The sequence below is a fragment of the Falco rusticolus genome, chromosome 7, assembly GCF_015220075.1.
Source record: "Falco rusticolus isolate bFalRus1 chromosome 7, bFalRus1.pri, whole genome shotgun sequence".
NCBI classification, from domain to species: domain Eukaryota; kingdom Metazoa; phylum Chordata; class Aves; order Falconiformes; family Falconidae; genus Falco; species Falco rusticolus.
Window position 1 is genome coordinate 7,286,804 of NC_051193.1, and position 25,924 is coordinate 7,312,727.

Below are 25,924 nucleotides of genomic sequence, written 5' to 3' on the forward strand. Positions count from 1 at the left end.
TCAGTTGCAAAAAATGAAATTGCAGAGTATCTCTCTGAAATACTGCACACATCCTTTTTTTTCCTGCAATCCAACAGAGAGAAAGCATCACGCTACCTTACATATAATGAGCTTGTAAATATTTCATCCTACCAATTTAACTCTATTCACAACATAGCCGTAAGTTTAAAGACCGTATTTTCCTACAAAAAGGTATACACTCCCCCTTTCGGGCTAAGTAACTTCTTCCCAAGAAGAAAGAACAGAAACAAAAACATTTCAGACTGAGGAGTGCACAGAGCTAATATGGAGAGACTCGAAGATGCACTCCTTAATTGTACTATGTTTGAAAAATGAGAGTAGAGTTCCAACTCCCACACTTGTGTAATACAGTAAACCTACAGAGGAAAATTAGAAAGAATCTGCAGAAAAGTCCTTGCATGTTCCCCCAGAACAGAAACCAGATGAGCACTTGCATATGAACGGCACTTTTTTATGTCGTTTCCAGGAATCAAATGCTTGACACTGGTAAAAAAGCCCACCAACAAAAAATTCCAAGAAAAGCTACAAGGCAGCCTTGCATAGAAATTATTTTGGAAGAAGTTCTTAATCTCGTGACATGAGGAAGCACTATTACCACAAGTCTTAACACAAAGAGGCCTTAGATACAGAACAAAAATCAGCCTGGCTGTCTTACCTGCATCCCTATCTCAAATTCACATCTGTCACAATCAAAAGCTCATCTTGAAAGAATGAGGTTTTCCCTTCCTCTACAGTAGCTATCCTTTATACTAAGCCAGTGATGAAGTAATACTGCTTCAACTCTTCACAGTGTCTATTAACCCTCTCACTAGTACTCAATGCTGAAGACACGAGTTGGGCAAGTATTCTTTCTGATCATAAAACGCAGCTGACAAATGAGCAGAGAATCTTCTCAGGAAGAAATAAGGCTTTTGTCTGTTTCTCCGTTTTGTCAATCTGACTTTTGCTTGAAAATTTATTTACAAGATCAGCTAGTATCCTCCCTGTATACTCTGTGGTCCCCTCGGCAATAAACTATTCAGCTATACAAGGTTAATCACTATTTCTAAATCATTCCTAAAAAGCAAGGCATTTGTTCAGAAGACAACTTCAGAATTTAAATGAAACACTTAAGTCAGCCACCTGTTTTGGTCTATTTACAGGACTACTGGAGACATGACTTATCTGAAACGCAGTTACAGTATATAAAGGCTCCAACTGCCAAGAAAATCCTTGATTTCTACTGCATCTAATTTAGAAGTTATGTACTGTAAAGAGTTTCTATTTAAAGCACAATAAAAGCAGATGAAACCAATACCTTCAAGTAAATATATTCATGCTATTCTATTACTGCAGAAACTGAAGTAGTTCTACTGCTATGTTGTAACTGACATACAGAGCGACGGGGCAACAAATTTAATTAAGTTCGCTTGCTCTACACGTTCACTTTTTGGGCCGGGGGGGAAAGGGCCAGGGGCAGGGGGGGTGGCTGAGCAAGGGGCAGCAGAGGCTGTGACTGATTTGATCTGTGTGCAGCGTTTGACCCATGAAGCGGCTACTACCTCAGAAAAGGGGCCAACTGTAACTGTCAGGTGGAGGGCACTCTTCTTACCTCATTCTCCATCCAATCAATTATTTCCATGAAAACCTTGAACACTTCACCCCCTCCCTCCCCTGGAAAAACAACTATCTTCCACACCTCTATTTCCACTGCCAAGTCTGGCTGAAATCAAACATGATTCCCAGAAACCGGCAGGGGGGTGGAGGGCAGATGGGAAAAAACATGGCTGTAAAGATGACATTGCCTTAGAGAAACCAGGCTAAAAGCAGTAGTTTACATTTTATGACAACGTTTTCAAGTTATTAAAACACGTTTGATTAAAGTGTCTTACAATACTCTATATTGCTCTATAATTTAACTATTAAGGAGATAAGAAAACTGACACATCTTTTCAAATTGTTACCTCAACGATATCTGAGTTGGTTCTGCTTTCATGGGGCTCGTTGTATTCTGTGTATTTAAGTAGAACTTTGTCCATATCAGTGCTGGCATACTGAAAAAGTTTGTTAGAGCTGTTAAAAATGATGAGTGCTATTTCACAGTCACAGAGTACACTCAACTCATATGCCTTCTTCATTAATCCAAACTTCCTCTTTGTAAAGGTGACCTGGAGAAGAAAGAATAATGATTTAATTTTTTTTAAAAAAAACACGACCGCCATTTGAAGGACTATAATCCAGCATTCAAGGAATATACCAGTTGAGCCTACACTATTTATTCCTACTAATAAGTAACACAAACATGTATAAGCCTAACATACTATCTAACTGGCCATCATATTTGAGTGTCACTTTTAGGGCTAATACTCTATGTAAGACTAAGTTAAACAACTACACCCTCCCAACTATTCCACTGGTATAGCTATCAAGGAGAATTAACGTTTGTAGGATCCTCTAACCATATTACCTTCTGTTCAACCAACACTGTCTTTCCAGGTATTACATTATTTTCTTTTGTGACAACTGGTTATTCTGTAACTAGTTTACAAGTTACAACCTTAAATCTAATAAACTCAAAAACCCCATCTAATTAGATTCATTTCTAATGTTGAGTTGTTTTCCTGCCACTTGGGAAGATCACGAAACGATTATTCTGTCCAGTCAAAACCACTGTGGGGAAATAAACCCATTACAGACCATCACTGAGGAACATGTGCCCATCAGGGAAGGAGGAAAGACACTTAGTTCTAAAAATCACCATCAATTATGAAAAAATAGTTTAAAAAAAATTATTCCTTTCACAAGATTTCGGTTAGTTAAGGATATAAAATATCAATGTATTCAACATCAAGTTGCATCAAACACAGGTTTGATGCTAGGGTCAACTTCTAAAGGACTGTATTTTTACTAAACATCCTCTTAAGTGTCTCAAAAAGGCACTTAATCTACTACTACAAAGTTAATGTTCTGACACCTTTTAAATAAAGATGCTCTTTTCGGATCTATCATTTCAATCCGAAGTTCAGCATAAAATGGAACACCCCTGCCTATGGCCATATTCACACCCCCATATCACAATTCAAAGTATATGCCTCTGTGACAAGGGAGGGCCCTACATGCTCTGTATGTTTAACAGACAATAATCAGTACACTTTTGCAAGATAGGAATGAAGTAAAAGACAAGAAACAATCAAACCTGTTTTATTGGGGTTTATAGTTTAACATGTTAATTACTTAGGTGTACATCAAGTTTTTGGACAATAGGTGGGAAAATTCTGAGTATACACACCTCAAGGCATTTTTCCAGAGATGAGTATCTCATGCCTATTAACTTTTTTAATACTATCCATAATACAAAACACATACTACCCTTCCCACGATACAGCATCGGAGGGATAGAGACACATATACTAACACCATTGTGTACTCAGCATGCTGACTATAACTGTATTATTAAACCAGTATATGCACTTTGCAAAGTGCCCTGTGAACCTGAGATACCTCTTCAGCTATGAAACAGTATCCATGTCTAAAAAAATAAACCATAAAACCAAAAAAAACACAACACAAAACTGTTTTAGCATGTGCCCCTCCCGCCAAAAACGCACCGTGCCTATGATTTTTGAAAACCTGGATTGTTAAAACTTAGCCACAGTAAGAATGGAGCAGAAGACCTAGAAAGATGAGACATGGAATGTCGGGCATATTATGATAACTATAGTTCCACTCAGTTCCTGTGCAGTGTTTCAACTTTCAAACTTCACAGGGTTTGAAGACCACTAATCACAGAGCCCTTTGTGAGGCATGAATAATCTGTGTTCAGACGAAAAGTGAGTACTTACCATTACTTTTTTTATTCAACCTTTTTGAGGCACATTTGGTGAGAAGCTCCATTAAGATACAGCACTACCTCTGAAACAATTTTATGTAAGACTGCTGTAAGACATTCAAAGTTAAACTAGGGTAAGCAGATCTTTTCACCTACTTATTGTTTAACACTTACAGTACATTAGTGAGACAAAATGCCAAAAAAATCTGAGACTTTACCCCAATGCATCTTCTGTCAGTATTTTCAGTTATCAATTCAACAAGTTGACCAAGTACAAATGTAGGTTTTACTGGGATGTACTTTCCCCAAATGCAGGTGGAAATTTTACAATCCACATATAATACAATACAGCTGCTTTTTTTAAAAAAAAAAAAAAGTCTTGCATAAGTCTCCTAGCAGTTCTGTCACTTTACACATGCCTTCTTTCAGAACACTTGGTATTTATTTATCCTGTCTTGGATGGGAACATAAAGAATTACTTTTTGTCTGGATTCCTCTGTGGATTTGGAGAAAATGTGGTGTTTTTTTCCTAAATAGCTGTTGTTCTTTTGACACTTTAATTAGAAGACACTTAAGAAATTATTACCTGAGTATGAGCAGGTATAGACTGGTACTACTGTTTAGGTTTTATCAGGAAAAAGGCATCATAAACAAAATGTGTGTGTGCACTACATTACTTTCAGAAGTCGTTAAACGAGAAGACTGAAGGCTTAGTTCCACTGAGGACCATATGATCCTGGACAAGAGATCTTAACTACTCTACTGAAACGTTATCTTTCTTGCCTCTTGTAAGGCTGTTTTACTTTTGAGATTCTCAGCTAGCATCAGTTTCTCACTTTGTGTTTGGACAGTGCTTAGCACAAACCCCACTACCACTGGAGACCCAAGCCTTACTTTAACGCACATAGATTATTATAAACTCAGAAAGCAGAATTAGTTCTGCAAATTTCTTTTTTTTTTTCCCCTTGCCATTTAGTGTGCCATTTAGGACCACACTAAAATAAAAAATATATCTCTTTACTGTGGGCCAATGGCATCCTCAGAACTATTCTGATACTGCTTCTCAAAAAATGGGTGAGGAGGAGAGAGAAAAGCAGCAAGACTGAGCTCCTTTGATATCTAATTTACTGTACTTTATTCTTTTCAGCTTAATGAAGACAAAAGTCCTACGGCTCATTCAAGCAGATTAATTAATAATACAATGACAGTCTCATGACAATTGTAATCCCCCAGAGTAACGATCTATATATTCTGTTTTGAGCTCACATATAATCCCATCAAAAATAAGATGCTTCTGATAAAACAATAGCTCTTCTTCCCACATAAGTTATATGAACTTGCTCTGCAGGAAAAGCTCTACACATTCTACTCACATTTTCAAACAAAAAACCCTAACCTTTATACTAAACATCTAAACAGGGCATCATATGCATGTTCATGAATGACCTACTGACCAGCTATGTATGCCACAGAAAAACTGACGAAACACAACTGAACTATACTTCCCATTTTGCATAAAAAAACCCCACCATAACTAAATGCCCTTCTTCTGGGTCAATGATAAAAACTCTCACAAGTAGATTAATACCTAACAAATACTCAATGCACCAGTACGTTTTCATAGGTTAAACCTCTATATACTAGCTACCAAAACCACAGGACACCAGTGGGGTTAAAGAACATAACCAGCACCTCTACACAGACAAAAAAAAAATTTGGCTCCACTAACAAAAGCTATTTAATCTCTTTAAGACCTTTTAAAAACAAGATGCAGTATGTTATCATCTCTAAGTTTCTACAGAAAAAAGGTAGGGCAAGCCTAATTCCACTTTTAAGTTAAAAGTTTAAAGCCTCTTCCTAGTCACTAACTCCCCCCCTCAAAAAAAAATGTTAGCCAAAGGACAGCCAGAAACAAAACTTAGAATTTAATCCCCATATTTTACTTCAGTCACAGCAATGGTACAAGTGGGCTAAAATTTGATAAAAATTCCCTTGGAAAAAACCTAACACCACCATTACAGTATAACAATATTTGTATTTCAAGTGGAACAAAACCAAGGCTGTCCAACTTACTCCAAACAAGTTAAAAAAAGGTGGGAGGTGGGTCATTTTCCACCTCTTCAATGTGCCTGAAGTCCTAGAGCAAGAGTGAAAGAACTTAATTTATTAATTCATCTGCTTTTACTACTTGTACTTAAGACATTTATCTACATCAAACATACAGTCACTGTGTGATTAAAGCTGTTCAAACACAATACTTGGCTTTCTCCCAAACTCCAATAATACTTTTCTTGCTATATATAGTCTTCTCCAAGTTTACACTGCTTTGAAGTGATACAGGGACAAAAACAATCCTGATTTCACAAACAAAACAATGGGCTCTGAGCTGATGTGTCAGCAGCAAGACAGTCCCATGGAATTCTGACACTACACCAACATCAAGCTGGTACTCAGGAGAAATTAAAAAAAGCAAATCAAATACTAGGAGGGGAACGGAGAACAAACATCAGTATACCATTCTGCAAGTCCCCGTTTTGCATGCATCTTGAGCACTGCAGTTCTGGGTCCCTTTGCCACCAAAACCAATGTAGCAACAGTCAAGAAGGTTTAGTAAAAAGTAGCAAGAATGTTCAAAGGTGTGGAATAAACTCTGTATTAAAGCAGCTAAGTAAGCAAGGGTGCTTCAGGGGGACAAAGTTACTTGAAGAGAAAGTGAGAAAAAATGGCAGAGTTCCATAGAATAACAAACAAGATGAACAGACTGGATAGGAAGTGACTGCTGCCTCTTCCATCCAGGGGCTAAACAAGCAGCAGAATCATGACAAAGTGTAAATGAAACTGTGTTTCTTGAAACAACAGATAATAGACCTATAGGAAATCCTACACAAAAGATGTTGTAAATGCTGCAACTTTATAAGGGCTCAAAGGATAACTGAACAAGTTCACTGGCAGGGGATGGGGAAACAAAACAAAGCAAAAAAAAAAAATCCATTAATGGTTACTAAATATACGGAAACCACATCCAGCTCAGGAAATCCCTGAGCTAAGAATAGTTAGAAGCTGGAAGAGGATTACAGGAGTAGTGTAACATGTGTATCTCCATCCTACACTTACTTGCTTATGACCATCATTGGACAAAAGATACTGGCCTAGCAGCATCTTTGGTCTGACCCACTATGACTGTTCTTAAAGATCCTAAGTTATCTACAACACTATTCCTCAAAAATGGTAGCTTCCAGAGACCCCACTCTACATTTCGATAACCTATTAAAATGTTATTTCCTATCTCATGTAGCAATTTTGAAGTTGAGAGGAAACACTACTTCCACAGTGTCCTTGATTTTGTATTTTTCTAGTTCATAGGACACCTCTTTAATAGGGCAAAGAGCAGCCAAGTAAGCAGCTTTCCCCAAAACACTGCAATTCTGAGTACTCTGCCCTTTTGGCTGACCATTTTTAAAGACTTGTAGAAAACAGCTCTTACAAGGAATATAAATCAATGCTTTTAAAAGAGAATCATGTTAACAAAATTCATTACTGTACCTAAAGCACTGTAGATCACTGTCCAAAGCTATGTCAAATGTCTCTCTCAAAGAGGCTGCAGGCAAATACTTTTATTACATCCTTTCTGAATTTCTCATCCTTTCTCTATCTTTATGACTAAATTTTCCTAGTAGGGATCAGATCAAGTAAGGTGTCTCTTTCAACACAATCCTCCAGTCTACTGGAAGTAGATTAGTGTACCATTTAAATAAGAATAGTAGTTTTACAGTTAATTTGATTTAAAGTAGTAATTGATATTATTTTAATTAACAGTTTTCCCTCAAACAGTAGTACAACCATTGAGATGTTATTTCTTATTTGTATTCTGGTAATGCCATCTGTAGATACAGGAAGACAAAGCTTGGCTTTAGAAGAGTGAATTAAGATGAAGATAGTCAAAGTTTGCATTCATTTGCAGGATTACTGATTAACTTGTTCATGCAGGCTCCTCCTTTCTCACCTGTCTGTTCCGTTCATCCATTATTCTTGTAATCTGTATTTTCTTTCTCCCCATTTTCAGCCTCTTCTTTCTTTTGTTTTGCAATCCAGAAATACACTAATCCAAGAAATATCACTCTTCAGTATTCTAACACATGATATAGTTTTCTTTTACTTTGTCTTCAGCTTGAGAAAAGGTTCCTATTTCTTCTTATTAGCACCTAAAAAATAAAATTTTGAAATAAATAATTTCAGTGAAGAACCAAGTATTTTCATTGGTAAAATATTATACTACGTATTTTGTTCCAATTAAACAGACTCCAATTAGTTTGCCAGATTCAATCTACACATTACAGGTTTAAAATGACCAATAATTTCATACACTTCCAAACAGATGCTTTAAAAATTTACCATTTTAAGAGGGGGTGGTGCTCACCACTCTGCACTTTAGGCCTTGAGTTATCTGAGGTTTCAAAAATTTACCCACAAGGTTCTGGTAAACTCCATTATTTTAGGAAACCTTATAGAGAAACCACTTTGTGTTTCCTGTTCCTTTTGTAAAATTATCATCACAATAACAAAACAAAGCCACAAGAATATGGAGTTTCTGTTCCTAAACTAAATTACATCTCATTTGGTAAGACACTGGGAAGCAGCAGGGAGAAAAAAGAGGGAATATCTTTACTTAAAAAGGATGAAGACCACAGAAATATCTTCACGACAGAACTATTTCACAGCTACCAAGACCAATGAATAATAAACACATTCACACAGTTACACTCTCTACAAGAACTAGTAAGTTCCACATTTGCCAATACCCAATTACCAGTCCAGCACTTGTTTTAATTTATTATATTGTTTAGAAAGATAAAGGTGCATGCAACTTGAAAAGCCAATGTGCCGTCTTTGTTTTTTAATCTGGTACTAATGCACCAAAGTGACTTGTAAAACACTGATATTTAGAAAACTTTAAAGTAATTTTTGGTTAAAAAAAATTGTTAAACCATATTCCAAACATACTGCTTAGACTGTAGGATAACATTAATTCAAAAAAACTGGAGAACAATTGAAAATAAATAGCCTCTAAAACATCAGTTGTATACTAGAATGTATAAACATGAAATAGATACACCTTATTCTATTACCACATAATATTCATTAAAATAAAAGGAGTAAAACCAGCCACAATATTAGCTTATAACCTCTCTTAACTTTCCAACCCAAAATGTCTTGTGAAATCAAGCCTTGCATATTTTAATATGGGTGTCACAATGCCATATCCTTGAGGCCATGTGTAGAAAGCAGTGCAACCACATCACCATCAGAGAGTTAATAAGTAGAGACAGCAAGAGGTGATTAGTCACAGGCTATACTTCACAATACATTCAATTTACACTAAGGAAACAACTATGACATTCTGATGCAGCTTGGGAGAAAAAAAAAGAAAAGAGGTGGAAGAATATGACAAAATGAAGGAATGTCATTTTACATTTACCTGATATCAACAAAGGACTGCTTTAGTAAAACATCATAAAATGCCCAACAGTGTTTAGAAATACTGTTCCATAGAGTTTAAGATTAGCCATGGAGTTTAAGATCAAATCAACACCAAGATTATATGATGTCCACTGATCAAAAGAATATGCATCTTGTTTATACGGTAAAACACTTACAAGCATACATCAGCGTCATATTCCTTTTATTTTCTTCAAGAAAAAAAAATTACTTCCAATGTACTCCTAAAAAGGTATTAACAGGTAGCTATGTCCAGATGAATGAGCCTCCAAGATGAACATGGAAAGCAACACTGGCATATGAATTCATACCTTTTTTTGTTAAACAAACAAACAACCAACAAAAAAACGGCCATGCTCTAAGAATATCCACTGGACACTAAGCTTCAATTTATAAAACGTTTAGTCTTAAGTCAGCTGCCCTACACTATTAAAATAATAATAAAAAAAAATATCTCAGCTCATGCTATGATCATACATTACATTTAGTTCCACAAAAATCTGGTTGCATTCCTTGAACATACCAAATATGAGGGTCTCTATAAGGAGCTCTTAAAATCTGTCATCTCCTTCATGTATGGCTTCCTTTTTCACATATACCATACATTATTGAAACAGTTCTCTGAATACAGAATTACCACATTCCTTTCTCTGCTTTTTAAAAGCACTCATCATCATAGCTAGTAGCTACCAATAACCATCACATGTGAGACCAAAGGTCCATCTTGTCCAGCATTTTATCTGTGGTTATTAGCAAATATCACTAGGATGGTAAAGGAGGGACACAGGAATAGAATAAACACGTACCATTTAAAAGCAATATTTATAAGCCATTTTCTCCAGACATTCAGTGATTTTTGAATCGGAACTTCTAGAGTCATATATCAAATCTTGTATTTAAAGCTTTTCAATAGATCTTTTTGAATCTGTATAATGTTTTAGCACCTAGAAGCAAGGAGTTCCACAGCTTAGTTATGCATCAGAGTACAAGATACATCCTTTCATTTAAGCCACATCCTACTAACTGTATTTGGTATCCACAGATTTTTCATTATACAAGGCAGTAAACTGTCATCTTCACCTTTCATGTCAGTCCTGATTTTGATGCCTGCGTTTTATCTTCCTTCCTTCTTTACTCAAAACTAAAGAACCCTAGTCCAATCAACCAGTTCTACACAAAAGCCATTCTCTGGCCAGCCATCCTGTCCTCCTCTCTACCCTTTCCAGTTACACACTGTTCTTTCTGAAACAGAAGGACATCTACGGTGTAAAGTATAAAAGTTATATAAAATTTTATCATAAACTACCACAAATTTGTGCAGCAGCATAACAATACGTTATGTTCCACTACACTAGACTTACACCCAGGTAAACTTAACAGTTCTTAAAATCTACCTAAGGAAACAGACCTGTGTGGGACCACACACTTTCTTCATACAGTCTTTCTCATTAACTCAGCTCTTCTGCAATACCTATTTCAAAAGCAAGTCTATGCAGTGAATAAAGAGGCTCATGGGAGAACAGGGTAGAGAGAAAAAGAAGTATATATATATTGCATAATTTCACATCATATTTAAGGATACCAAATAAGAGATGCACAAATGTTTTCCACGAGCTAATGGAAGAAACAACAGCAGGGGAACACTTATCTGCTCCATGTACCATCACACAAAGGGTAATGGGAAAACTGACAGTTAATTTTCACCAACATTGTTAAAGTTTTGGGGTGTTATTTCAGGTCTTTTTAAATTAGTATGCTCCGTTAGGTATAAATGCTTCAACCCATTTCCCATTTACAACCTCTGCTTTGCCCTCTTTAATCGGTCCACTGCTGCCTCTCAGGTCTGCTACCTTCTTCAACCTCAAGCGTTTTTCTCACTCAGCAAATTCCTATTTGCATGTCTGTCCCCATCTTCGTCCAGCCTCTCCTCCTCTCCCACAGGTTGCTATGGACACCAGAAACCTGGCTTCGAAACACATTTGCCAAAGGCAACCTAGCTCTGAGATACAGCATCTCTTTCAGTTTGAAGTCACATACGAGACAATTTCAAAGCTAAGAGCTGAAACGTAAGTTTGGTATGAGCTTACGGTAGAAAGGTTCTTGACAGTAACTGCAAAATCGGAGTAAATTGGCCAGAAAAAGCCAGTTTTCTTGTGTGCTCAGAACATCCAAATGGGAAGTTACCACCAATGACAAACCCACATTACATTTCTCATGGGAGCAATGACTTTTCCTTTTTCTAATCCTTGATTATGTCAGAGTTGCTGTTTTATTTTCCATTCTGACTAGCAATAAAACTATGCAAGGTAAGATATAAGGCTATGTCCATTACATGGTTACCTAAAAGGTGTAACTAGCAAAGTTTTAATTCTGCTAAGCCCTAGTTGTATTGCAAACATACTTAAGTAAAATTCATAAATTAAAGCCATTTCATCTAGACCATCAACAAACTTGTGCCCAAATAAAAGAAATCTAGCAGACATATGTGAAGCTGAATGCGTATTTATTTCTGAAAGTAAACATGAAACTCATCTGAAGTAACCCTGACAAAGGTAAAGTTCTACTTCCTTAAGTGACAGAATCCTACTACAGCCACCAAAACTGCTTTGCACTACTTGCATGGACACACAGAAGGAATTTTTTTCTTTTTAAGATTACTTCCAGGCATTTATTAAAAAAACAATAAGCAGAGAAAAAGGAAAAAACCCATGAGTTTCATTATCAGCTTCAAACATAAAATAATGGCAGCTTGCAATAATAGCAAGAAAAATTATATTTCTAACTGTCCAAGTAAAGATCTCTACTATTGTATAAAAGTAAAATTTATTCCAAGTTTTCTGGATTTACTCCCTGTCCCAACACGTGAAAACACAATACTAAGTACTGAAAGACAACAGAACCATATGCAAAAATATACCTACATGACTGCATATTTTCAGGAACTCAGATGAGTTCGTTTGTTGTCAAGGTTGCTTATGGTTTCATAAATAGTGAGAGATATGTAACTTTAAAGCAAGAAAACTGTATTTGACCTATTTAAAAAGATTATTTCAAGGGTTCAGTGGAAACACATTATGTCTGTGCAGAACTCCACAAGGTCTGGAAGCCTTCTGGCAGAACAGGTTAGGAAAAACTGTGTCAGAATTAGACTCCTTCCACTTATTTTCCCTTAATTTCCCTCTGCCTCTGTTTCCTTGAGCTTCCATTTCACCATCATGGTTGCAGGTTACACTTGACAGCAAGAGTCTCATCACAGCTCATTTACTGCAATGCACACAAAGAAATCAGTGTCATGACGTCAGATAATTTGCATGATAACTCTCAAAAGCCACAGCTGCATGAAAACACAGATCTGTATAGATGCATCTTACACTGGTAAGCTTTTAGGTAAGGCTCACTAAATAGCAGACAGTAGTTTTTACCAAATCAAAGTTAGTAAGTCTTTTTCTAGTCTTAAAAGGAGCCTGTGCAGGTATTTCTGTAGATTTGGTCCCTAAGCACGAAATGATGGGCATAGACTGCACAACCAAATCATGGCCAAACTGCATACCCACTGCTAATTCTAACACTTCACATGCTTACCATGGATGTGACCAGGATAAAAATATTCCCATATGTATCAAGATGGAGATGAGGCCCATCACCACGTGTCGACTGTTCTATGTTAACAAGGCAGGTAACACAGAATATCTCATTATTCCATAGTACCTACAAACACGTAAGTGTCCTTCCTCCCTGCACTGTAGCACTAAGCGGAAATATTTAGGAAAAAAAATAATTAAGAGTCAAATAATGTCTTCATCAAAATAATTAATCAAAAGGCTGTACGGAGCTGGGTCAAACATGATTCTCAGATTCCATTTCACTGTCCAGAAGTGAAAGATAAGAACATTTCCTTCTTCGTAACCTCAAAAAGAATGCAAACCCATGTAAAGTAAGTATACAACTCCAGACACCTTTTCTTTTTCCTAAATCCCCCACTAATTATACAGAACATATTCACTCAGACTTAAAATCTGCACTGAACCACGTCAAGAGCCATGGGATGTTATTACTGTGCTCTATTCTACCACCCCTGCTCCAAAATTCATTGCTACCACTTCAAAGTTAGATTTTAAAATCAAGATTTCAAGCAAAGGCACCACCTACCTATATGTTTGCACTTTAACAGAGATCACTCTGTGAGATTCTTGCTGGGGATTTTGCAGAGGTGTGCAAAAACAGTAACAAAAACGTCTCCTGCAGCCACATTTCTATAGCCCTGTCATCATACATTGCTGTAAGTAATGCAAATAGCATGGCCTGCCCCTTCAGAACAAGGCTACATGTTGTCATTTATCTCACACTTCTTGCTGTATCACAATATTAGGAAATAAATCTTATTTTCCATCCTCAGTTTAGAAGCCATTCTTCTGCATCCAAGAAGAGTATTACAGTATATGACACTGGCCTCAGAGCTCCAAGGTCCTCAGCTAGCAAGTGATACACACGCATTGTTACAAAACAATAATACAACCCTTAGCCAAAATAACTTTCTTTAAAAAGTGGTACAACATAAAAAGCAGGAAGCCATAAACAATTCTTTATTGATATTCTTTTTTTATGCATCACAAAACACTTGTTTCTTTCAGCTGGGAAGAACAACAAGTATCTTTGATACTAGATCATTTAAGTAAATTGTACTTCTAAGGATGGATTTGTGGAGTTTTGCAACTGAACGTGTACTCATTTTCCACATTAAAATCAAATCTATTTTTTTCTTCTATTTTTTTTTAAGTTATACAGCTTTTCAAATTAAGTTTTGAAGGCATATTAGAAAAAAGACCTCAAAGTACTATCAAAAAATATGGTCTTACTGAAGAACTGCAACTTTCAAATGCTATTTAAATATACTGTTGCTCAAAATGGCCTTTTCTGCCGTTCTTTTCCATGCAGTAAGTCCTAAGATAATGCTGAATAACTGTATTTTCTTGTGAACAGAACTACAGAAATCTAAGCTGTATGAAAAATGAACTAAGATTCAGATGTCTATTTTTAAAACAAGTTTTATTACTCCTAGAATGCACTTTTTTAAGAAAAGATGGATTTTCCCAAGCTGACAGACTATCAGCGCCAGCTATGACAGTACCTGCACTCCTAGATAATATGACAAATGTGGCTTTGTGCAGGATCAGGCACAACCACAAATTCTGCTCTAGTTAATTATTTCAAATTCAGTTGGTTCACATTTCTGTTAAACTCAACACCCAACTATTTTTCACACTGTTGTATTGCAATAAACTTTGTTCTTGGACTACTGTTTAAGTCCAAATTGTCCTATTCCGAGCATTTATACCCTCTCTAGAAGCAAAACAGCCATTATGCTATCTCTAAAAGCGTACATCTTAACCACATATTTTCAAGTGGTATTAAATTCTATTTTATCATTCCCATCCATAAATTTGATATTTTGATATTTTCTAAATCTTGATATTTTCTAAAATAATTTATCTTTGCATTCTCAAATACATGTTAGAATGCAGTTGGAAAATAGGATCTAGAAACTGATGAGCTAACAGTGGAGAAAGAAGACCACAAAAAGAGAACTGAACTTTCAATACTGGATTAAAATCCAAATTTAGATAGAAGCAGAACTTAAAATATTAAGTCATCACAAGAATTCTGTTGCCAGACTTCTACAAACAGATCAAGAAAATAACTACATTACTGAATAGCAGTCTGGAAAACATGCTCCAGAGTGTTTCTGAAGAAACTTGTTCTTTATTTATCATAATTTGTTGAAAGATAGGACTTTTCCATGTTACACAAAAATAGCCACAAAGATGATTCTGGACACTGTTAACAAAAAAAACCCCAATATTTAAAAGCTATGGCTAGAAAGACTAACTTCCTAGTGAATGAAGCACAGCTTTTACAACAACTACATCAGTTTGATCACAATTTTTGATCTTTTGGCAGGATAATCCTCCCTTTTTTGCCATTTACAGATCTTGGAAAATTAATGAATTAGATGCAAAAATCTAAAATTTAAGTTTAGGTATGATTGCTCCATAACAAAATAGAAGAGTACTGGCGGGTATTTAGTTATTTTAAAACTCATTACATGTTTCATAATTTTCAATGACAAGCTAAACTAAAAGCAACTAAAAAGTTTTAGTGCAACTAAAAGCATTTAAGCACAGGTTTTAAACCCACAGAAGGCAGGCTTTCTTTCCTGAAGTTAAATATAGATATAAAATATATTAAACGTTTTTGAAGATCAAAAACATCTGCCTCAAGGTTATTATGAATCCGTAATGGCTGTGGAACTTAACTACCATGTGGCACACAGCCACACACGTCTTCTTATCAAAACTCCTTTCTGCCTCCGAAGAAGGAAGCCACCAGGATGTACCTTTCAAAACGCGGACAGGACCATGTCTACTAGACATAGCTTTAAATTATACACCATTTCACACGCAACAAAAAGCTGCTACGAAAGAGCTCTCCTCTGTTACAGAAGACAAAACAGAACCCTGTGAAACAACCTTTTTACATTGTGGGGGGCGGGGGGCAGGGTGGAAGCAGGCTGGAAATCACCAAAAACCATGCTGCTATTCTCAGCTGGGAAAATAATTTCCCTTCTTTAAAGCCAGCCTAATGACTCAGCAAGAATCAGCTGAAAAGACACCTTCACAAGTACCTTCACTGGTAATTAACTGAACAACACACACCTAACAGTGCGGAAAACTGAAAGGTTCACTTTTAGTGGTTTTCTTCCTCTTACAATAAGAGAAAATAAAATATACACACACAGGACTGTTCAGTTTCCAATTAATACACTTACCAACCAGAAAGGAGCTTTCTTCTGGTTTTCCAACATGTTAAAACTTGATCAATCTTCTTCAGGCTCATTATTGCATCTTTAGATAACACTTAAAACATGTTACATACTGCTAAGTTAAGTCATGGCTCTAAGAAAAAGTATTATCATTGGGAAATCTATTTCCAGAAGTCTTCATATTTCATCAGTTACCGCAGTGACACTCCAGCTTTAATTACTGCTATCTTGGCTCATTACTTTTCCCATCTCAACTTCAGTTTATCAATAGATAGGAGAATACAGATAATCTTACTTTGCATAACAACATGCATCTGGCAAAGGTATAGCTCACTATCTCTGAACTCCCACAGTATCTCTGCCCCACTTGTCACATCTATATTTATCTCTACGGAAATCAGTAGAGCAAATCTGAGTACATACAGTGAGTAAGACTGGGGACTGCAAGTGGACAGAAGATGTTTTCAGTTGCCACAGCTGAATACTGCTCTAAAGCACTAAATTGTTTTGGTCAGATTTCTGTGACATTCTAGACAAGTTCCACCACCTATTTTTTTCATGTATGTGGTCACTCACTGTTTTTATCATTTTCTAGATAATTAAATTGAAAGCTTTGTTCTGATTTTAACATGGCCATGCCAGGCAGAATTCAGTGGGAGCAGCACTTTAAACATAAGCAACAACATATCAAAGTAACCTTAAAAATTCAGGTCCCTGGCATTTCTATTTGGACATCCTTTTCTGTAAGGAGTACTGTCCTTCTTTCTGGCTCTGAGAACTACATGATTTATATAGATTATCCTTTCCAAGTACCACCAAAGTTTTTAGTAAGTGCTTTCTGAGGGAGGCTAATTTTACCGCCATTTAGGACCTCAACAAATAACCTACACGTAAAAACCTGAACATTCACAAACCAAATACTAGACAAAAATATCTCTATATATAAGTTCTGAAGCACCACAACCACATCTCACAGCTAGATTCTTCATCAATAAAATAAACACCTGAAAGCAACATCAGAAAAGTACTACACTCACACACAGTAAACAAAATTAAACAAGGTGCCAACTGAGCTATCTCTAACAGCATTCTGACATAAGATTTAAAATTTATAGAAATGAAGACAGGTAGAAAACATATTCAAAATGCAGCACATACTGTAGGGCAATGTTATGAGATTTATTACTCTGATCTTTCAACTACTCTTTAAAATTGTATTCAAATTTTGCAGGCTGCACGTAAGTTTCCTTGTAGCAAACGCCAAATAAGCAATTCTCTGGTTAAGTGTCTGTTCTCAATATGTTAAAACTGACTGGTGTATTACTGGCACAGTTTCCCAAGGCAAGAGTAGAAACCAAGGCAGGTATTTCTTTTGGAAGTATGTATATAAAAAGCATTTGATTGTCCCTGTTCTTTAGATTCTTCTACTGGAAGAAACAAAGAACGTAAATTATGAGGTAGTCTTATTTAACACTGCATTTAGCTAATATTGAAAACTGTACAAGCTTGGTACTCCAGCACACTGACCTTGTGATTTGCAGCAAGACTTCCAAAACTCAGTGAAATTCTGAACACTCAGCAATGACTAAACTTCTAGTAATTCATTGTTACATTTCACTATGAGGAAACTTATCCACTCCGCTTACAAAGCACAAACTGTTGAGGTAATGCAACAAACAGCCACATGACAGCAACTTCAACACATGTTACTGAACAAACATTACAGCAATCAAAAACATTTACAGCTGACTTCAGGAATGTAATGGGATACAAGGCGAGCCATAGCTTTCACATGGTTCTGCTTACACCTTGTCCTATACAGAGCTTCCTCAAACCAGATTTCAAACTTAAAAATGCCAGATTTTACTGAAGTTGTTAGCAAGGGAGAAATGTGAGTAGATGACGGAATAGAAATATAGAAGGATTATAAACATGATTCTTCCTTGCACATTGTGTTCTTGCAAGACAGGTCTTCATTTCCCAGTTTGGCTTCAGCCAACAGTGGCTCTGTGACACCGAGCACCATACGTTCCCATTTCGTACTTGGGAAACTTCTTCCTGAGGTTTAGCTCATTGTTAACCAACTGCTTCTTGCCAATCCTACATATCGGCTTTTCCTCATGCTCTGCACAAGCTGCAGGCGCCAAGCTTCTTGCTCAACCCCCATTTGTGGTGGGGTTTTTGGTGGGTTTTCTGTTTTTGTTTACCTGCTATGACAGGTAGTCTCCATAACTATTTCCCTCCCCAGCATACTCTCTTACCAAATACACATTTCCAGTCTTCCAGAAGATTCCACATGATACAGGCACACCCTCCCTTTTAAAGGTAACAGGACAGGAAAACCAAGAACAAATAGAAGAAATATCACACACCAAAGAATCCATAAGAAGCTTTAAATCACTCAACAATTATCCAGAAAGCTTTCTTGATAATTTATTCGATGTCTGATTAAACGACAGCATGCAGTCATATTGTTGAAGTGCAATTATAAACCAGACAGACACGACAACATAATGCTTCAAACAGCCTGCATGCCTCAGTAAGACATTCAATAAACCATGAAGACGCCTACACATTTCTAACAAAGATTAGCGGCAAGATTCTTTTTTCTGTGGCTGCCACAGCCTTTGTTCAAAACTCTATCTCTTAATATTCAGATACACCAGTTCAAAGTTCTAAACAAAAATAATAATAATTACCATCATCATCACCACACTGTGCTTCAGAGATATCACAAGCAAATGTCATTGAATTATTCCCTTCCCTGCATCCTTTTAAACAAACAGTCATTTTATAATTAAGTAAAATAAAACACCATTACTGTCGGGGGGTAGGGGGTGGTGCTACAGCAGATCACAGGGCAGGTGCTTTCCAGACATGCATGGAGACTGCTGCTTTATAATCTAAAGATGTCAGAATCTGAGCCAGGCAAGTGACAACTAACTAAAATAACATACAAGTGAGAAGGATTCACTCAGCCACATCACAGGAGTGATATATTGGAAAAAGATTAAATACAGGTGATTAAATAACATCAGTGAACTCAGGAAGATGGCACTAGGCACCCATGACCAAGACACAGTCCAATTCCCACGAACTCTCTAATTTCAACAGCCACTTTTAAAAGCAGCCTGGAATGAAATTCCTTACAACCTAAAACATGTCACTGATCCAAGTCCTTCACAACCCTCTTTCTTCCCCCCACCCTACCTCCAAGGCTGGTGTTACTGCCCTCCATTTTGATGTCTATATTGTTTAAAGCAATCACATGTAAGACTGTCCCAATCAAGCATGGGGTAGGCCACTAAAAACAAAATTAACTACATTACGATACATACCAGAACACCTAAACATACTGTAGTAAACTCAGTTTTTACTACAAAAAGAGGTGACAATATTATTTAGAACATTTTCTGCTCCTGCATATACATTTTTTCCTTTATTGGCAGATGATGTCTGGTAGTCTGGACATTCATGTCATTAACATTAACTAGCCACTTTGATTCACTTGCAAAAGCGTTACCTAAGCTACACAGATTACAGTACACTGCATCTTCAGATAAGAACTGTTTCTGAATATAAACTGTTCTCTAAATAGAAACCTAATTCTAAAACTAACTTTGAACCTATTTTTTCCTTAGCAATGGCAACAAACCAGCGTACAGGCAGTTAATGAGGTTTAGTTGGCAAGTGAAAATTCACGATGCTACAGTAACTGTTACTTGCCATACCTGCAAGGCAGAGCAAATGATAAAATCTATTTATTTCATCTTTCTTGCAGATTGCTGCACATAGAAAACTTAAGTCATTTGACCCTAACTAACATTACTGCTTCATAGTGAAGCTACATGATTCAAGTGGTGGACAGCAAAATGTATTAAAGTATCTGTTTCAATAGCTTCTGGAACGAAATACTCCATGATTATAAACAAGAGAGCGGTCTGATGCATTTGTTCCCATTATTGTATCAAAAACAGAAATCTGCAAAACTTCAAAAAGACCTCAATTTCTGTTTCTGTCAACAAACCCTGACACACATCTTACATGAACAGAGCCACCAAAAAAGTCTTTATGAGAAGATACAGCTGACAAGTTTAAGTGAAGGCCCAGAAAAATTTAATTGAGGCACCAAGCAAGAATCAATTAAGTGATCCATATGTAAATATACAAAGCCCTTCTGATAAACTACTACATCACTGAAGAGTTATGCAAGAGCAAGGAACACTGAGAAAAACAAGGTATCGCAAAAGCTGGATCTTAATGTATTTGAAAGGCAGCTGGCCTATTTTCAATTGCATTAAGTAGCCAGGAATCTGAAGCAGAAGCCCAGACAGGCTCAAATTATCGTAGACTTCCCTCACTGAAAACCTCTTCCATTTAAACAAGTATATTCATTTAACTTTGACATGAAACACCAGATGCAAATGCAAGCTTTTTGAAACTCTAAGGTAGACATCTCTGTCTTTCCTACTTAGTCAGCCAAGCACTATCTGATGCATGACTGCCTGACAATAAGCAGGATCAGTCAGGAACCAGAGATGACCATCCAGACCTGCCATTATTATTAAAAACTTTTAAAAAAACAAAAACAAACAAACAAAACCCCCAGTCACGCACAGCTTACTATCCTGATTTCAGAAAAGGAGAAAATAGTTATCGTCACTATCAAAGAAACTGCCAGAAGAGCCAAGAAGCAGCTCTGAAACCACTTCAGAAGGGAAGACTGCACTACCAGCCTCTGCCTCTTGCACTATTAGATGGTCAAAGTGGACATCTCGGCATTTAATTATTGCATCAATTTTTTAAACCCACTAGGAAAATTACAGAAAACAAATGCTGGAATCCTTCCATCCACACTATCTTTTCATTCACCTCTGACAAAAACCTAGCTAAGAGACCTACAAACTGTATTTCAGTTGTAAAGCAAAGATGCAGCAGTCAGACATGAATGTCTTCTCCTTGAAGGTATTACTTCTACTTGCTGCACTTAATGTTAACAGCAACATCTTATTTTGGTAAGAGCAGTTGCATCCCACTATAAAACTTTGATACTGCCTGTAGTCCTGGTAGATGAAAATGCAATGTGCAAGTTCAGACACATCAGTTGAATGAGTGGTTAAAGCTCCTGTTAAATTCCTTCATGTGAAGTGACAGGCTTACTTAGACACAGAAATTATTTATTTTTTTTTTTATTCTAACAGTATCAGCTAGAGCACTTGAGGAAGACTCTGCAATCTTTTACATTCTTTTCTGGTATGACAATAAAGCATTTTCTCTTCATGACAAACCCTATATACAAATTTCCCTAAGCAAAAAATTCTCACATATTAACTATATTCATGAAAGTGGATTCTGTATACTGGATTCAGATGCTATCTTAATTATTTTACAACACCTCATTTTATTAATTCTAAGTAAATAATCTCTGAACATAACTGCAAGGACTTGTATGAATGAAAAAGTGAACCACAGTGAACTGGCAAGCAGTTTATACACAGCTTTCAAGAACCTGCTTGGAAGTATTCTTGCACCTGCAAGAAATCTTAACTTCTCTTTTTAAAAAGTTATTGTTGAGTACTCTTGGCCTTCAGGACATTAAAACCATCTTCTTTTTACATGTTGACTGGAAGCCTTGCAGCAGCTGAAGCAATAAATATTGACAGCTAGCTGGCAAACAGTAGAGATACCAGCGCTTGTAGTCTCCAATTTCACCTGCATCAGCAAAGACAGAGCCTAGAAGGGACAGTGTAACCAGGGCCTAATGTTGATCTGCATTACTGCTGCTTTTGCCCGGGTTAAAAGCTTGTTTTCCCCTCAATAAGACTGGTGTACCTTTGAGCACACCTGCTTTGGTATACCATGCCAAAACCTTTGATTATCTATTAATTCTCATTGCAACACACAGATACACAGTAACAAAGCTCTAACTCTGGCCACAAATCATATTGCAAGAAAATTCCAGCATCCTGTCCCAGCCTTTCATGCTCTTGCATAGCTTAGCTCCTTCTCCCGTAACTGATGCTTTGCAAGTTTTGCATAGGAGGCCACACATTGCTTAACAAAAACTAGCCAACTCACAGCAAACAGAGGAAAAGCTGCATGCCAAAATATGAGATACTCCTGACAGCACATAACAAATGGAAGAAAGAATTAGTAAAACAGATTTTAATTAAGCAATTGTATTGGTGACTGAGCTCTACTTTTCTCTCAGTTCTTATCTCATACCCTCTGCTTTGAGGCAGGATTACAGAAGCTCTAAGGAAATGCATTCAGACTTAAAAGCAAAGAAAATCAAACCCAAAACAAAACACAATGATTCTATGACTACAAAATTCTATCCCCCTTCCCACTGGAAGAATGGTATCTTTCCAGCAATTTACTCTGCAGTTCTGATAAACTGCAGACTGATAATTGCTCTTTAGCAGACTTCCCCCAGCTGCAAAGCCAACAGATTCTTAAAAGTCAGATTTGAAACAAAGACTTCTCAGTATAACCGAAAATGTTGACCACCGAGTCAGACCTAGTTCTCAAAACTTCAGCTTATGATTTCATCTGAAGCCAACAGATTTCTGCACCTACACAGACACACCTGTGATTATGGTCTATGTTTAGATTTGTAAGAATTCACCAACATACAGTGTCATCATTTTCTCCCGCACACATCTCCACTAAGGGGAGGGGTGGAGACATCCTCCACACTACAAACATTTGCCTGCTTTCAAAAGGAAGATAGGAATCAAAACAAGCTTACCCTGTACTTCTAGCAGCCACTACTCGTAACATGTTATGTCAACCAGTATTTGTAGAGATTCTTCCTTCTAACTTCTTGTAGCTCTTTCCTTCCTCTTTGTCTACCACTGAATCTATTTAATTTTGATGGTAATATCTGAGTAACAACATCAGCAATGGCTTTACAGATGGCAGGCACTCCCCCTTCTATGCATCACTAAAAAAAAATGCAGACCATTTAATATTCCACATCAGAAAAATTACCACATAAAATCTTAAAACTTCCATGAACGCACAGTTCGGTAATAGATAAGCATGCCTGAGCTAGGTTTATTGCATAGGTATGGGGCATCTAGAAAGCAGCAAGGCACTGAGCTTTGGTTTAAACACAGTAAATTAAGATTTCTGCTGTTTCACTTTAAGGCTACCAAGTCAGTCCATTTACATTATTTCCAAGATCTCATTTTGGCCATGGAAAAGCAGTACTTGGTCTAGCTAGCAAATCCTCAGACGCAAAAATCTCATTTTATTCAAATTGTTGTTCTTGCCTAATTATTTCAGTAGGTGGAACTGAAGCCAAAATATTCCTGAACAGCATGGTAATATTCCCTACAATCTTCCCATATAGAGGTGAGATGGCTCTTAAGTCTCACTGTTCTTTTACAGAATGAGTCCAAGTCCACTTCACTGAAGATGCTCACCCCATAGAGCTGGAAGAAAGGCATTAAAGAGAAGGGGAAATCCCCAAAAGCAGAGGAAAAACCATGATAGAGAAAGAGTTAACAATAGGTTTATCTGTAGGGAGTTTTATGTCTGCCTTTTTATCCAATTTGATGCCATGAAGTGTAGAACAAAGACACGAACATGGCTTTTTAAATTCAATAGATTGAAAGAGACATTAAAAAGAAACTGGTTCTCATTCACTTTTAAGGATTTCACCTTAAGGGAAGGTCTTTCAAGGATACACATGGTATTCTTTGGCCTTCTAAAAGCAAAATCAATTAAGCACAAGACTCAGTTCTTGCAATAAAAATTTAGAAGAGACATGAGAAAAACCAAGCTAAATCGTGAAACTGAAATTAATAAGTATTTGTCAACAGCACTGACAAACCCACAACAAAAAAGTCACAGCTTTTGCGAGAGATCTGAGTTTCCACTAGTGGTTCTGCAATGTGTCAGATCCAGGATCCAGGCTGCTAAGGGAAAACAAAATGGGAACTCTAAAGGGACCTTGTTGTTTTCATACACTATTAACTCAGAAGCTTGGGCAAGAGAATTATGGATATTTTGGAACACTTAAATAGACCAACAACAGCTTCCAACACAATAACACTCTGCAGGGCTAAGAAACAGTATGTATGCTAAGGTATGTAACTCTGCGTGCACAGTAACATTATGCTTTATGGAATAATTTTGGTTCTCTATTATGTTTAAGACAATGTAATGCTGCTTTACTATGTGTGCCCTTAAAGAACTCAAAAGAAAATCCACTGAGCTTCCATGTAATTTTTCTGCAAATGCAGCATCTACCAAACCCAGAGAATTTGGCAGAAAGTATCATCAATTTTTGAAGGTGCTTTCTAGTCCATAATGACGGTGTTTCTAGAAATACACTATCAGAAACCAAAATCCAACAACCCATTATCTGGAAGAACGTGCCTACGGAGTCTCCTCAACTGGAAGAGGTGGAAAAAGCTACCATCTGGAAGACCTACAAGTTAAGTCACAGCTGGGGGAGATAGAAGCCTTTGTTCCTCTGCTTTTAGCCAAGCCTCATTGGCATGACATGTGACCAGTGGACCCGAAGAAGAAAAGAACTCCCAAAGCATTCAGAACCCACTTGCATCTTTCAAACTTAAGGAATGCAATCGTGCAAGTCTGAGACTAAGGAAATCCCTTAGCAATGGGTTGTTAGAGAGACACTGTCCCATAATTCAGTATTTAAGCTGCACTCTGGTGCTTTGATCCCACCTAGGACATTTTATTCATTTGGGCCCACAGATGCAGTCCAAGAAGAATCCTGCTACCGCATGCTAAATGGTATTGTGCAACAAGCAGGAGACGGTGAGCAAGCCATGTCACTCTTTCTGCTCAGCACAAGATGTGAAGAAACTTGAAATGGTAAAACAACATCAATATCATTCTTTCTGCAACAAACCAGCAGAGAAAATGTTATTCAACTTTATCAGGATTTTGCATAAGAGAGATTATATTCCATTAAAGAGATTATTCACCTTGTAACATTATCCTGACAGGGGACTTATGCATGCCACTCTTCCCTTCATATCATCTCCCAAATGATGACTTGTTAAATCTGCAGAAGGCATGTGACACATTAGCTTTTAAGCACAGGTGATACCAAGAAATTCTGACAATATCACAGCATTACCAGAATTTACATTTGTAGCTTTTCTTAAAGATTAAGCACCTGAGGCTCAGACTGCTATTTTCAGATTTCATTTACAAATTAATCTTTAAAGCTTAACAGTCTAAAAACCAAAATACTCCAAAAATCATGGTGGATTAAGAAATCCAACTACTTTTGAATTCTCGGTCCTCTCTAACTCTGATATGCAGACACAATGCTGCAGCATTCCAAATTCTGCAGTTGGTTACACCTCAGTTACAAACTAAGCCTCTTCAAATAATTTGATAACATTTTATTTAATTAACAGAACTCTGAAAACATTCAGAGAAATTACAACTTTTGAGAGTCTCACTGTTTTATTAACCTGCATAAGATCACATGGTTACTAGACACATGCATGCTAAATATACTGCATGCTATCATGGCAGCAGGTCAGTTCTGTACAAGCTGCTTGTATTAAATTTCTCCTATAAGTGACATTAGAATTTAGCTTTGCTACTGCAAATACAGGAAGAGGCCTTGCATTCCAAACAACCATCTGAAGGGAAAAGGTATGCCAACAGAGCACTAAGTATGCCAGTGCTACTTTAACCCATTTACTATTTTAAAACACACATGTAAGCCTTACATTTATGTTATCTACATTATGAATTTTTAAGATTCAAAACTCCAAAGCTAACTG

General features: G+C 36.8%; 1 protein-coding gene across 8 annotated transcripts in view; it reads right to left on the reverse strand.

Moving 5' to 3' along the window:
- MEF2A (myocyte enhancer factor 2A) overlaps positions 1-25,924 on the reverse strand; it is a 92,832-nt gene that overhangs the window by 47,798 nt on the left and 19,110 nt on the right. For 7 of the 8 annotated variants that reach the window (XM_037395667.1, XM_037395659.1, XM_037395663.1 and 4 more), the window contains exons 2-3: positions 7,833-8,031; positions 1,965-2,168 (exon numbers count right to left, since the gene is read on the reverse strand). In XM_037395667.1, coding sequence (XP_037251564.1) covers positions 1,965-2,168; positions 7,833-7,886 — 258 coding nt within the window. In that variant the 5' untranslated portion in view covers positions 7,887-8,031. Of the gene's footprint in view, positions 1-1,964; positions 2,169-3,842; positions 4,017-7,832; positions 8,032-25,924 lie in introns of those variants that run through there. The other variant, XM_037395666.1, reaches the window with a different exon arrangement.